Source organism: Perissodus microlepis, chromosome 18 (genome assembly GCF_051167445.1).
Source record: "Perissodus microlepis isolate ML-2025 ecotype Zambia chromosome 18, ASM5116744v1, whole genome shotgun sequence".
Taxonomy (NCBI): domain Eukaryota; kingdom Metazoa; phylum Chordata; class Actinopteri; order Cichliformes; family Cichlidae; genus Perissodus; species Perissodus microlepis.
Genome location: NC_140478.1, coordinates 26,781,131 through 26,794,132, shown reverse-complemented (window position 1 = coordinate 26,794,132; position 13,002 = coordinate 26,781,131). Strand labels below are relative to the sequence as shown.

The 13,002-nt window shown below is 39.2% G+C and overlaps 1 protein-coding gene across 1 annotated transcript in view; it reads left to right on the top strand.

Moving 5' to 3' along the window:
• pip4p1a (phosphatidylinositol-4,5-bisphosphate 4-phosphatase 1a) overlaps positions 1-13,002 on the top strand; it is a 30,582-nt gene that overhangs the window by 4,820 nt on the left and 12,760 nt on the right. Inside the window, exons 3-4 of the mRNA XM_084911988.1 lie at positions 7,834-7,940; positions 10,341-10,446. Of these exons, the coding sequence (XP_084768114.1) occupies positions 7,834-7,940; positions 10,341-10,446 (213 nt within the window). The remainder of the gene's footprint in view (positions 1-7,833; positions 7,941-10,340; positions 10,447-13,002) is intronic.

Below are 13,002 nucleotides of genomic sequence, written 5' to 3'. Positions count from 1 at the left end.
GGTCGCAAGAAGCGTGTGGAAAAACCAAGGCGCAAAATAACTGCCCATGAACTGAGAAAAGTCAAGCGTGCAGTTGCCAAGATGCCACTTGCCACCAGTTTGGCCATGTTTCAGAGCTGCAACATCACTGGAGTGCCCAAAAGCACAAGGTGTGCAATACTCAGAGACATGGCCAAGGTAAGAAAGGCTGAAAGACGACCACCACTGAACAAGACACACAAGCTGAAACGTCAAGACTGGGCCAAGAAATATCTCAAGACTGATTTTTCTAAGGTTTTATGGACTGATGAAATGAGAGTGAGTCTTGATGGGCCAGATGGATAGGCCCGTGGCTGGATTGGTAAAGGGCAGAGAGCTCCAGTCCGACTCAGACGCCAGCAAGGTGGAGGTGGAGTACTGGTTTGGGCTGGTATCATCAAAGATGAGCTTGTGGGGCCTTTTCGGGTTGAGGATGGAGTCAAGCTCAACTCCCAGTCCTACTGCCAGTTTCTGGAAGACACCTTCTTCAAGCAGTGGTACAGGAAGAAGTCTGCATCCTTCAAGAAAAACATGATTTTCATGCAGGACAATGCTCCATCACACGCGTCCAAGTACTCCACAGCGTGGCTGGCAAGAAAGGGTATAAAAGAAGAAAAACTAATGACATGGCCACCTTGTTCACCTGATCTGAACCCCATTGAGAACCTGTGGTCCATCATCAAATGTGAGATTTACAAGGAGGGAAAACAGTACACCTCTCTGAACAGTGTCTGGGAGGCTGTGGTTGCTGCTGCACGCAATGTTGATGGTGAACAGATCAAAACACTGACAGAATCCATGGATGGCAGGCTTTTGAGTGTCCTTGCAAAGAAAGGTGGCTATATTGGTCGCTGATTTGTTTTTGTTTTGTTTTTGAATGTCAGAAATGTATATTTGTGAATGTGGAGATGTTATATTGGTTTCACTGGTAAAAATAAATAATTGAAATGGGTATATATTTGTTTTTTGTTAAGTTGCCTAATAATTATGCACAGTAATAGTCACCTGCACACACAGATATCCCCTTAAAATAGCTAAAACTAAAAACAAACTAAAAACTACTTCCAAAAACATTCAGCTTTGATATTAATGAGTTTTTTGGGTTCATTGAGAACATGGTTGTTGTTCAATAATAAAATTATTCCTCAAAAATACAACTTGCCTAATAATTCTGCACTCCCTGTATGTCTCTAATACTCATAAATTTAGCAAATTATTAGAAATAATTTATTGATTAGCACTTAGTTCCAGTAGAGCAGGGCCGCATCAATTTAAAAAAAATAAAAAAAAATAAAATTGACATTGAATTGAGTTCTACTTATTCATGTGGCCCTCCACAGCAGGCCCAGTGTCTCATAGAGCCCATTGGGATAATAATTGCCTAGACGGCCTGATCAGTCTTTTGCTATCGGTGTATATGTTATCCTGTATGACAAACTTTTAAACTGAATGTAAGGGGGAAAAAAGAGGTTTGGAGTTGATCATAAGTGGTTTCATTACAGTTTGTTTAGCAGAGCGTATTTCAACACCACTGTTTATAATACATATTACCAATACTGTTGCTAAAAATAAAAACGGACAGATTATAGAGGGATTAATGATAAATAAAACGTTCACAGCTCTCTCTCTAGTTATGTACAATAACTTTTAAAAGTTTTAACTGTTATTTCAGCTGCTGTTCCCTCTGCTAATCATAACTGAACTTCAGTAGGACTGCATAGACTGGGATATCATTTTTTTAAACCACAATGTTTTTGTAATGTAGAGGCAGAAACAAAGGAAAAGGTTTTTACTAGTTTCATCCTCTTCAAGTAATTTTTCCACTCTTTACTTTTGCATTTCCCTTTATTTGTGGTCCATTGCATCATATTCTCTTGACATAAAATTTTCCCTGTTGAGCATAGCATAAGTAACAAAAGCTGCCCTTGACCCATGAGGACCGCTTTGGATGAAAGGCAGGCTTTAGAGTAAGTGTCTGCTCTTCATTGTTGACTTTAGTAAATAAGAAAAACTCAAATGTTGGACGTAGTCCCAGTATATGGAATGGTGGGACAACAATTAAAAATGCTGTGGATCCTACATTAAGGAAGACACCTGGTCACCTTTTTTTGCTCACAGCAGATTTTAGTGGTGTCTTAATGACAAGTTCGAAACTGGCTTGGGAATTGCATTGCTGGAGTGTTGATTAACAGCAACCTCATCACTTAACCTTCTACATGTGTATGCGTGTGTATTATGGAGATGCACAACTAGTCGTTTAACAGTTGCTGCCCTAGCTAGTCATCAGCAGAAATTTAGTTGGTTAAAAATAATTATTCTTATTTTAATCGTGCACAATAGCAGTTACCTGTTGGTTTTAAAATCTTATGATACCCTCCCCCACAAGCCCACACAGATTGCCTTTTCACTCTCTTATTTAATACATGCATGTGGTGCCTTTAATATTAACCAAACTCTGCTAGCTAATCTGATATTGTGTGTTTGTGTGCTGTTATATAGCCACACCTGTCAATTAAACAGCATGATTATTGAACAATCTGACTACAAATGGCTCTTAAATACACACACTTGGCTGTAAGATTCTAGTTCAGGGGTGGGCAATCTCAGTCCACGAGGGTCGGTGTCCCTGCAGGTTTTAGATCTCACCTTGGGTCAACACACCTGAATCACATGATTAGTTCGTTACCAGGCCTCTGGAGAACTTCAGGACATGTTGGGGAGCTAATTTAGCCATTTAAATCAGCTGTGTTGGTTCGAGGACACATCTAAAACCTGCAGGGACACCGGCCCTCGTGGACTGAGATTGCCCACCCCTGTTCTAGTTGATTACTTTTTACAAAAATAAACAATTAGTAAATTAGTTGCCGGGAACATCTCTAAAATGTATAAACACGAAGAGTATGGCCGATGAATCTCAATCATTTTTATTTCCAGCAATCATCAGAGGCCTCAAATGACCCATAATAGTTGAGCTCTAGTTTCCAGCCTTGTTTGGAGTGAATGCTGATGGGAAAATAGAGGTGAGGTACACAATCAAACATTGTGAAAGGCTCAGCAAACAATACTAATAGCTCTAAACGAAGCTTGACATTGTTTAGAAGCCGGTCTAATTATTCTAATGTTGTAATTACACAGGTATCGCAATTAATTTGGCAATAATATAGTGAAGTTCTTCATTTGCTATAGCTAAAGATTGGTCAGGTGTGCAGTAAACAGATGCTCAGCTGCAACTTTAATTACCAAGTTTAACTCGCGAGTTTGACCGTGGAAGAAGATCCCAATGATTGGGTCAGTTTGACAGTCGTGCTGATGGTAACACGGTGTGTAATTTGTACAGTTATCGCTGCCAGATTCACAGGTTGATGGGGCTCCACAAGTGTGCTTCACTAGCCATGCAAATCTGTGTGCGCATGGAAGAAGAAATATGAAGTGTGTCTAGATGTACCAATGGGCATAATGAGGAATTTACAGATGGAGGCAACATATGCAGAAATATGTCAGAGGTGTGAGGATATCCTGTTTTCCACCACCTCATGAAACATGCAAAACATTTACACTGATGTCGATCTGAGAGTGCAAACGTGCTTTATTACATACATCAGGGGTTGACTCAAATCCAAAAGATATGCAGAGGATGATGTCAGACAGCGGTTATTTGTTTTAAGTAAATATGTGTAATTTGCGGGATGTTTATTATCCTTAATTAGACTCATGAATTAGTAAGATTTTGATGTGCAATTTTGTTCATTCCTGTTTTAATTTGACAGCAGGCGTGGGATGGCAATCAGGAACAGTAATTGCAAGTAAGCAGTATTAATTGTTATTTTACAGCCTCAGATTTGCATTTAAAAAAATGTTTATTATCGCAGTTAATGGTTATAATCATGATGCAGTCTCTTGGGAGCAGCGATATAGCTCATAGAGCGGAAGAAATGATTATATATGGAGTTGTCACATGCAGCGTTGGATGAGTTGTTGTCTCACCGAAGACAATATTTAGACTGTGGTCAAGGTTAGTTTCCTGTAACTGCTCATTATTTTGCTTAACTGATAGGTTATCTTATGGGCTGAATGATAGAAACCTCTGCGACTGTAATATTACACAGTTAAACTGGAACACGAACTTCACCCTTTTTTAATCTCTTATACTGAAACGGATCATTGTAACAGTGACAATTTAATTACATTTTTTTTTTGTAGGAAGTAAATATTAAGACTGAAATATCCTTTTACCACGGCAACTTTAAAATTGTACAAAATTGGCTAATCCACTGTGTAATGATCACTCCTAATATTAGTTTTCACTTGAGTGGAGAAAAGAACTTCATTCCTCCGGGCATTGTAAGCTGAATTGATAATGGATCTGGAAACGAACAAGACACAATCTGATCTGGTTAGCCGGGGTTTAATGACGCTGTGGCGAGAACGCAGCACGATGGACACGCGGGATTTCATTCTGGGTGATGGTGTGTAATATTGTGGTGTTTCCAACATCACTTGGGCAGGTTGCCTGTGTATATTAATCGCTGAATAAATATATTTGGCAACTCATTTTAGAATTTTTCTGCTTTTATTTGTTTATTTATTTTTTTTATTCCTCCCAAGTGACGAGTTGACAGCCCCCTTGCTCTTATTTTGAAACTTACCATCTTGGGCTTCAGTACTAGGAGGCTGAGCAGGCTGCTGCCCATCTGTTAAGCAGTGACCCTGTTTTAGTTTTATTTTTTCCAAGTGTGTGCTATGAAATTGACGAAACACTCCTGTTTGAGCAGACATGAAGGCCACTGTGAGAGGACCATGGCAGACCCGACGATGACATTTCCACAAACATGCTTTTCAGCATCTTTATTCACACTTATCACTCCGTTGCTGTTACAACACAACTGCAGCTTTATAGCCGCCAGCCTAACATACACAACAACAACGACACTGGACCCAGCACACTTTTAACCTGGCAGATGCCCTGCAGGTGCGTCCACCTCCCCTGCAGCGGCACCGCCGACCACGCCCCGCCACAGCCACCAAAAATCATTTCATGCATTCTGTTTTATTTTTATTTTTTAATTTGCTGTGTACGCAGCAGCACATGGGGTCATGGTGTGCTGCGCTCCGATATTTGACGACTTCAAATAATAATCGGTCCCTAATCTCACTGCGCCACATGCGCTTTATTATTATTAGCAGCTTTTCCTCACAGCTTTGGCTTACGGGGTAGAGTTGGTCATCTACCAACTGGAACAGGTCGATCGATCTAAGAATCCTCCACTCTGCATGTTGAAGTGTCCTTGGGCATGCTGAACTTCGAATGATCCCTAGTACAGCCATTGGAGTGTGTGGGGGTATGTTTGTGTGTGAGATTGATAGAAAGCATTCTATAAATGTGTGTGTGTGTGTGTGAGTGTGTGTGTGAGAGAGAGATTGGGTGACTTGTTAGCTTTAAGTGCTAAATGGAGTAGAAAGGCATTATATCAGTTCATTTTTGTTCTTCTAGGTACTTTAGCACCACCATCTGGCAATAGAAGTGCATTACATCATACCATTGGGCTGGTAAAAACGAAACAAAAAAAATAGTTGCAACCCACCTCCCTGCTTTCAAGTAATAACTTGACTGGAAAAGCTGTTGATTTTGCTTTTGTTATTATCAGAATATCCATAGACTGTTTAAAGTATGGAAATGATGTGGCATCTAGGAACATGAAGTGAATGTAAATGGGAAATATGTTAAGCCTGCCTTCTTTTAGCAGACCACCAGGGGGCAACTCTTCAGGTTGCTAAAAGAAGTGATTTGGCGCGATATTAATAAAACTGAATCAAAATTGAGTAATATCGTTTATATATAGCTTGTGCTTTTGGCCCTTACACAACAAATAAACACTGCCCACTTTCATTGTTGGCCATGTTGGCCAGTGGTTCTCATCCAAGCTCGAAGCCTAATGATGCTAATGGTCAGCCAATATATCAGTGCATCCTTAACACTGTTAACTGATTTCAGCACGGACTTCAACACTTCTTGATTCATTGAGAAATATTATATAGGTTGTACAAGACTGTAGAGATGGATGAACAACAACAACACCCAAAAAAGATTGTGGTTATTTGACACGATTACATGCTTGGGGGTAGGGCTGGGCGATATATCGAGTTTTTCAAAAATATCGATATATTTTTATACGAGATATAAGATGTGACAGTATCCTTTATATCGATATATACGTTATAATTATAGTTGTGGAGCCATAAGTTTGCCTCTCTTTCGTCCACTTTTGTCTCTACGCAACGTTACTCTGCCTCGCCTCTCCTTCACTGAACACAACTCCCCCTCCTCCCCCATAGCTTCACCTGCAGGCAGCGACAAGATGAACACGGCAAATCTCCGTTAACGAGTTACTGCGCATCGCTCCGTGCGTGGGGCTGGACGGCGTCAACGTGCTAACGAGCTAACCACGCTAACGAGCTAACCACGCTAACGCCATGCAGCCCACAGGGGCTGCACAGCCTAAAATCCTTTCATTTTCTCAAAAGTTGACAGCGCGCCTTATGTATGAATTCTGGTTGTGCTTGATGACCGCGAACCGATTTTATGTGGAACACAGCGCTCAGCAATCTGTCAAAAAATGTTTTAGTACAACTTTGGTAAGCTACGGAGCTGCACCGCTTGATGGATTGTCGGAGCATTACGGCTACCGAGGAGCCTCGCGGAGTGATACGCACTGTGCTTCAACGTAATATTACCGTATTGTGTGTGTGTATAAGGACCATAAATGGCACCTGAAGCGGATTTCAAACTCCAGGCTGTCAGTCACGCAGTAGAAGTTGGGAACAGAGCAGCTGTGAAATCTTTGTTATTATGCTCAGCGTCTGTTAGTTTACATTTTGACTGCACAATTGTGAGCTTTTTGTTATGGACAAAAACAACATAGTTTTCTTTTATTTATGGAGCATTATTATTTAATAAATGCTCATAATTTATTTTTGAGTAGTTTTTTTTCATGTACATCTATGCTGTATGTTAATAAAAGTGCCTGTGTGACATCTGGGACACAGCTTTGACTAAGAACTCTCTTTTTGTTCTTACTTTATGGCTTTAAAAAAATATCGAGATATATATCTTATATCGCCATCCAGCTAAAAAATATCGAGATATGAATTTTGGGTCATATCGCCCAGCCCTACTTGGGGGGTAAAAATATAGACTTTTTAAACCTTAAAAATTAAAAAAAATTATTATTTTTTTCTTACTGAATAGCTTTAAATAAATAAGCTTGAGCGTAACTAGACCTGCCACAGTCTGGCAAAGAGTGAATTTAAACATTTATGGAGAGGCACAAGCAAAAGCAAACTCCATTATTGCAAAACTTTATCTTGTTTTAGTTGTCAGCAGAAGCTGAAATTGTAATTGAAATTCAAATGTGATTATTACACCACCTGTATAGTGGTTTTACTATGACAGTCACCACCATCTATGTCCACTTACAACCAGGTACAAAGCGATGGACCCTGAATTGTTTTTATATGTGGACAAGGCTTTAAACATCAGTCCAAAATCTCCCATAGGTGTTCATTTGGTTAGTTGTCTGTTGACTGCACTCTTTAATAGTCTTTTAAACAGTTTCCCATAATAAATCACAACTATCTTCCTTAACCTGCAGCTTCTGTACACTCACCGCCAATATCTCCTGGCATACTCCTCTCCCTCGTGTAGTATTGGTTAATTCTCGTCCATCATGAATAATTGGCTTGTTATCTATTCCTATTCGAATGTGTTGTTTTGCGGTCTTATCGCTCCCTCCTGTGTGTTTCTGTCTCCCTCTGCAGCCCATTAAGAATGCCCCAGCAGGAAAGAAGTACGTGCGATGCCCCTGCAACTGTCTGCTCATCTGCAAAGTCACTTCCCAGAGGATTGCCTGTCCCCGACCATATTGGTGAGAAGTTATTTGTGTATGTCTGTGAATGTGTGTGTGTGCGCACGCCACTGTGAGACTGCAATAACACTGTATCTCTCTGCGAGAGAGAAGTGAAGCAGAGGAAACAAGGTGCAATGGGAGCAGCAGTCCCTCAATTAAGGCTATGCTCCCAGCACAGTTTACATGCAGTGCTCAGCCAGCCGGATGAGGAAATAACGGCCTAATTAGAACAACTGCATCGTGAGTTTCACTTCTGCATGTCATTAGTATTATGAGAGGTGTGTCTGCGTGGATAATACAGTGGATGCATTATGTGTATTTTTTTTCTTAAATGTGTATTTGGAGATGTGGGGGTTATGTTGAGATTTAATTGTTATTCTGAACCTCGCAGCAAAGAAAAAAAAATCACAATATTCATTCAGCATCTATCTGCTTTTAATTATGCACCGAATTCCTGCGGAGCAGCTACCAACCAAATGAACACTTAGCAAATTCCTTCATGTTATAATCTCAGAGGGCATAATGAGCACAGCAGCCTCTTCAGAACAAAGAAGGGCAAAGTTAACTGGAAAAGTTAGTTTTATGAAAATATAACTTTTGGGGATATATCTTTTATATTTTTTTCTTTTTTAAAGGTTGCTGAAAGTTCAGATCCAGTTGGTTGTCTCTTGACAGGAAATTACCTAAACACATAAAGAGGGGACTCATAGTATGGGACTGTTATAGTAAGAAGCAGATGGCTGATGTCAGTCACTGGAGATGCACAGCTTTGGCATGTCGCCTCAACATTATGCTTCAGCTGCCATGTGTAATTTGTAACAGAAAAGATTTTTGTTTATGCCCAAGGCATAAAATGTGCAAGAGCAACATTTTTAGATGTTTTTTTTTTTTTTTTTTTAATTTTTAGATTTATGCTGCTATGTAAACAAGCATCAACTGACTGTTACAAAATGTGTTGTCATAAAGATGTGAAGCTCAGAGTTAATGTGTCGTTGTAAATGCAGATCATGAAGTGAGGCTCAGGGATAAAAAGGCTTGCAATATCTGGCGTGTGAATGCAGCTGAAGACAAATATTTTTGACATCAGTAATTCTATAGCCATTAATTTCATTTGACATTGTTGTATACATTTTAAACAACGAGTAAATATCCTACCTGACCTCATCAGAATGAGAATATGTTGCATATTTAACAATGGCATACAAAATGTAAATGTATTGGCAGGAGAAACAACACAATTTGACATTAATATTTTGCGATTGTTATTTCCACCATATTCTGTTTGGCTCCCTGTTAAATTCAGAATCTAAAATTCTTCTCCTCACATACACAATCTTAAATATTCAGTCCCCATCTTATCCTAAAGACCTCATTGTTGCATATTATCCTAATGGAGCACTTCGCTCTCAGACTGCAGGCTTACTTGTGGCTCTTATAGTTTTCAAAAGTAGAATGTGAGGCAGAGCCTTCGGTTATCATTCCCCTCTACTATGGAAACAACTCCCAGTTTTCTGTTTGGGAGACAGAGACTTTCTCTACTGTTAAGATTAGGCTTAAAACTTTCCTTTTTGATAAAGCTTATAGTTAGGACTGGACCCTGAATCCTCCCTTAGTTAGGCTGCTGGGGGTCTTCCTATGATAGATTGAGCGGATCTTCTTCACTCATCTCTTTTCACAGTAGTGTGTTTATATCAATGCTATATGTAATCATGAACAATTATTAAACTCTGGCCCTCTCTGCTGTAGTTTGCCATTTGTCCTGCCTTTCTTGGCACTTTTTCTCTCACTACCCAACCGGATGCAGTGGATTGCTGCCCCTCCTTGAGTCTTGGAAGTTTCATCCTGTTAAAAGGGAGTTTTTCCTTCCCGCTGTTGCCAAGTGCTCCCTTGTAGGGAGTTGTCCGATTGTTGGAGTTTCTAATATTATATTATTAAGGTTGTGAATAATAAATAAACAAAACTGAATTGTACTGAATGAACTGTTCATATGTCATAGTTTATTGTATTACAGTTTAGCAAAAGACATCCATTAACCTCAAGTAGTAATAAAATATGTTGTGTATGCACATTCCTCTTTGGCCACTTTTCCTGCAGTAAATTACTTTTAAGAGTTTACCTCCAGTATTACTATTTTGCATTCAAACCAGACATGCTGACTAAACCAGACACATCTCAGCCCCGCGGCCTGATCAGTGATTCTGAGCTACTGTAGCCATGTGAGAAAGCTGATTGTAGGAAAGCAGTGTGTGTAGTAATGAGAGGAGTGAATGCTGATGAATTTCATGAGGCTGCAGTCAGCCCTTGAGACGACTGCTCCCAGCATCAGCTTGCATTATTAGCTAGCACTTGCACTGAATAATATCTCGAGTCGCTTCTGGTGCGAATGCTGACGTTGTGTGTCTGTCTGTCTCCTTCCAGTAAGAGGATAATAAATCTGGGCCCGGTTCACCCTGGTCCGGCCAGTCCTGATCCCCAGCCAGCTGGAGCCCGCGTCTCCTGTGGACACTGCAGCAACACCTTCCTGGTACCAGCTCTTTGCTTTTTTAAAAAACATCTATTTAATTAGAATGAATGAGAAGCTTTAGGGGAAATAACCACAGGATTTCGAATCATAAAAAGCTCTGCCTTCAAGGTTTTGGGGAATTTGCTCATTTAGATTAAAGCAGTGGTTCGCAAACTGTGAGGGAAGTAAAGCAGAATCGAATTAATATATGGGTAGGGTTTAAAAGTCAACTTGAATAATTTTTCATTTTTTTGATTTAAAAATCTCTGGGATGTGGGAATGAACCTCCTTAAATGGTGTATGCCAGAAAATGTTTGAGAATTACTGATTTAAATGATGGTGGGTTCAAACGTGTCTGTCAAGTATAATGCCGAATCAGCTGTGGATTAGGCTTATTTAAGTTGACTTAAGGTTCAAGGTAACGATGCCCATCTCCCAGTATCTTCAAGACCTGAATTAAGCTTAGACCTTTATTTTAATTCAGTGGAGAGCTTGACTAAATAGACAAGGTTAATCTATGTTTGGGAAAATCTCTACTGCACTGTAAGTCACAGGTCCAACCTTAGAAGAGGTTTAACCACCTGTAAAACCACAGTGCGCCTTCATACATAGATGTATATGAAAGCACATCTATGTATGAAGACACTTATATTAGAAACATTAAAGGAACACAGCCTTCTTTTACTGGCGCCTAAGCTCAGTAGAGGTTTACCTTCGGCTGTGCAGTGGTAGATTTCTGTAGTTACAGGTTTTTATTTAGGTTTTCTATATGAATGACGACATGAATTATCCTGAATTTTGTTCAAGTCTCTAGTAGACGTGCCAGAGAAAGATGTATTGGCACTCCTTAGTGTCCAGTAAGATGTTCAGTAATATATAGTTGTATTACCACAAAATAACAGCCTGAAGTTGGTGCCAAGATGACTCCTATTTGAGAAGGACTTGATCTTTTCTTCTTTAACTAAACCTCACTAATTTCTTAAAATGTTATACTACTATTTCAATAAGTAGTTTGGATTAGGATTGAAAGGGAAATCTAATCCTTTGTGCAAAGAAATATAAAACCAGTACATGCGAGATCAGTCTGAGCTCAGCTGTGAAAATTATAGAGTCAGTGAATCGAACTGGCCATGCTCTCCAAGGTGTCCTCGTGTGACACACTTAAGCAGGATTTATGGTCTGTCTGAACTCTGTGTCACTTGGTCAGATACTGTCATACCCCCACCACACACATGCTTTCCTCTTATCTCTAAACAGCAGTGTATTCCTCTTTCTACTTTTCCTTTTTTCCTTATTTTTATTTGTGGCACATTTAATACGTACAACTCAGTACAGCCCTGTCAGTGTCTCCCTGAAGCTGACACCCTTATCACTGTTTTTAAAAAGATATCACGCCTTTCCCTTCGCTGTGATGGCCAGCCTTTGACTTTATCTTCCTGTGTAGCCATTTGGAACAACAATACATCTTACGAAGCAGTTCAGAGAGACCATAACCTGGCAGTTTGGTGAGGTAATGGTTCAAGTCCCAAAAACTAATCAATAGATTTTTGTTAGGTTTTCTCTTCATCTGCTGTGTGCATACAGTGCTGTGGGTTTTAAGATGTGTAATTCCTAAAATCAAATTATTAGGGTGTCATTAATATTTGCTATAGTTAAAAGAAACATGTTTTGCTTTTCTTAATTCCAGGCTTATATTACAGTGGTGGCTGATCATAGTTTTAAATAATGATGTCAGGGTTTGTACAAGTAAACAGATCAGTCTTCAGACTCCTCTGAATATTCAGTTTCAGACCATTTTTTTCTGCTCTTGGCTCTGCAGGATGTCAATGAGGACGGTATCTATAATATGGTTATCCTGAGCTCTTCGCTCCACCTTCAACCTTCTGTTTGCAAGGAAAAGGGAGAGGAACAGCTTGTTTCAGACATTGTTAGAGAAACAAAAGATTATTTTGTACTATTAGTCATGCATATTTAATCTGGAGAGTCCACTAATATATAACTATGGAACTAGAAATAAGCACACCAGATCCCCTTTAAAATATATCTATTGATTATAAATATTAACCTCTGAAGCAGCTTGTAGGAGTTGAAACATCAGTACAATTTGTGGGGTTAATATTCCATATTAAATCAGCTGAATCTTAAAAAAAGTTTCCCCTCAGATTCAGCTGTTTGAGTTTGTTTTGTTTTTTGTACAATAACTTTAGCATATCTAACAAAATCATACAAAATTTACTTAATACTGGGAGTATTTTTACAGTTACATGAGCTCAAGGTTCAGAGGGGAGTGCTGAAATTTAAATTTAAGGCTGGAAAATATATTTAATCTCTACTAAAAACTGCAATCAAATCAATTTTACTCCCACTCCAAGTCTGACAAAAAGATAATTTTTTTCATTACCAACTCTGAGCATCAGTATTATGAGATACGCATTTTAGTTGGTAGAGTAAATTGGGCCTGTAACTCAGAATATTCATCCATTCATAGTATCAATGTAATATTTCTGCATGGTGTTATTAACTGTGCTAAAGTCATAACCTCTATTTACTGTATTTTTCTTAAAAATACTGTAGATG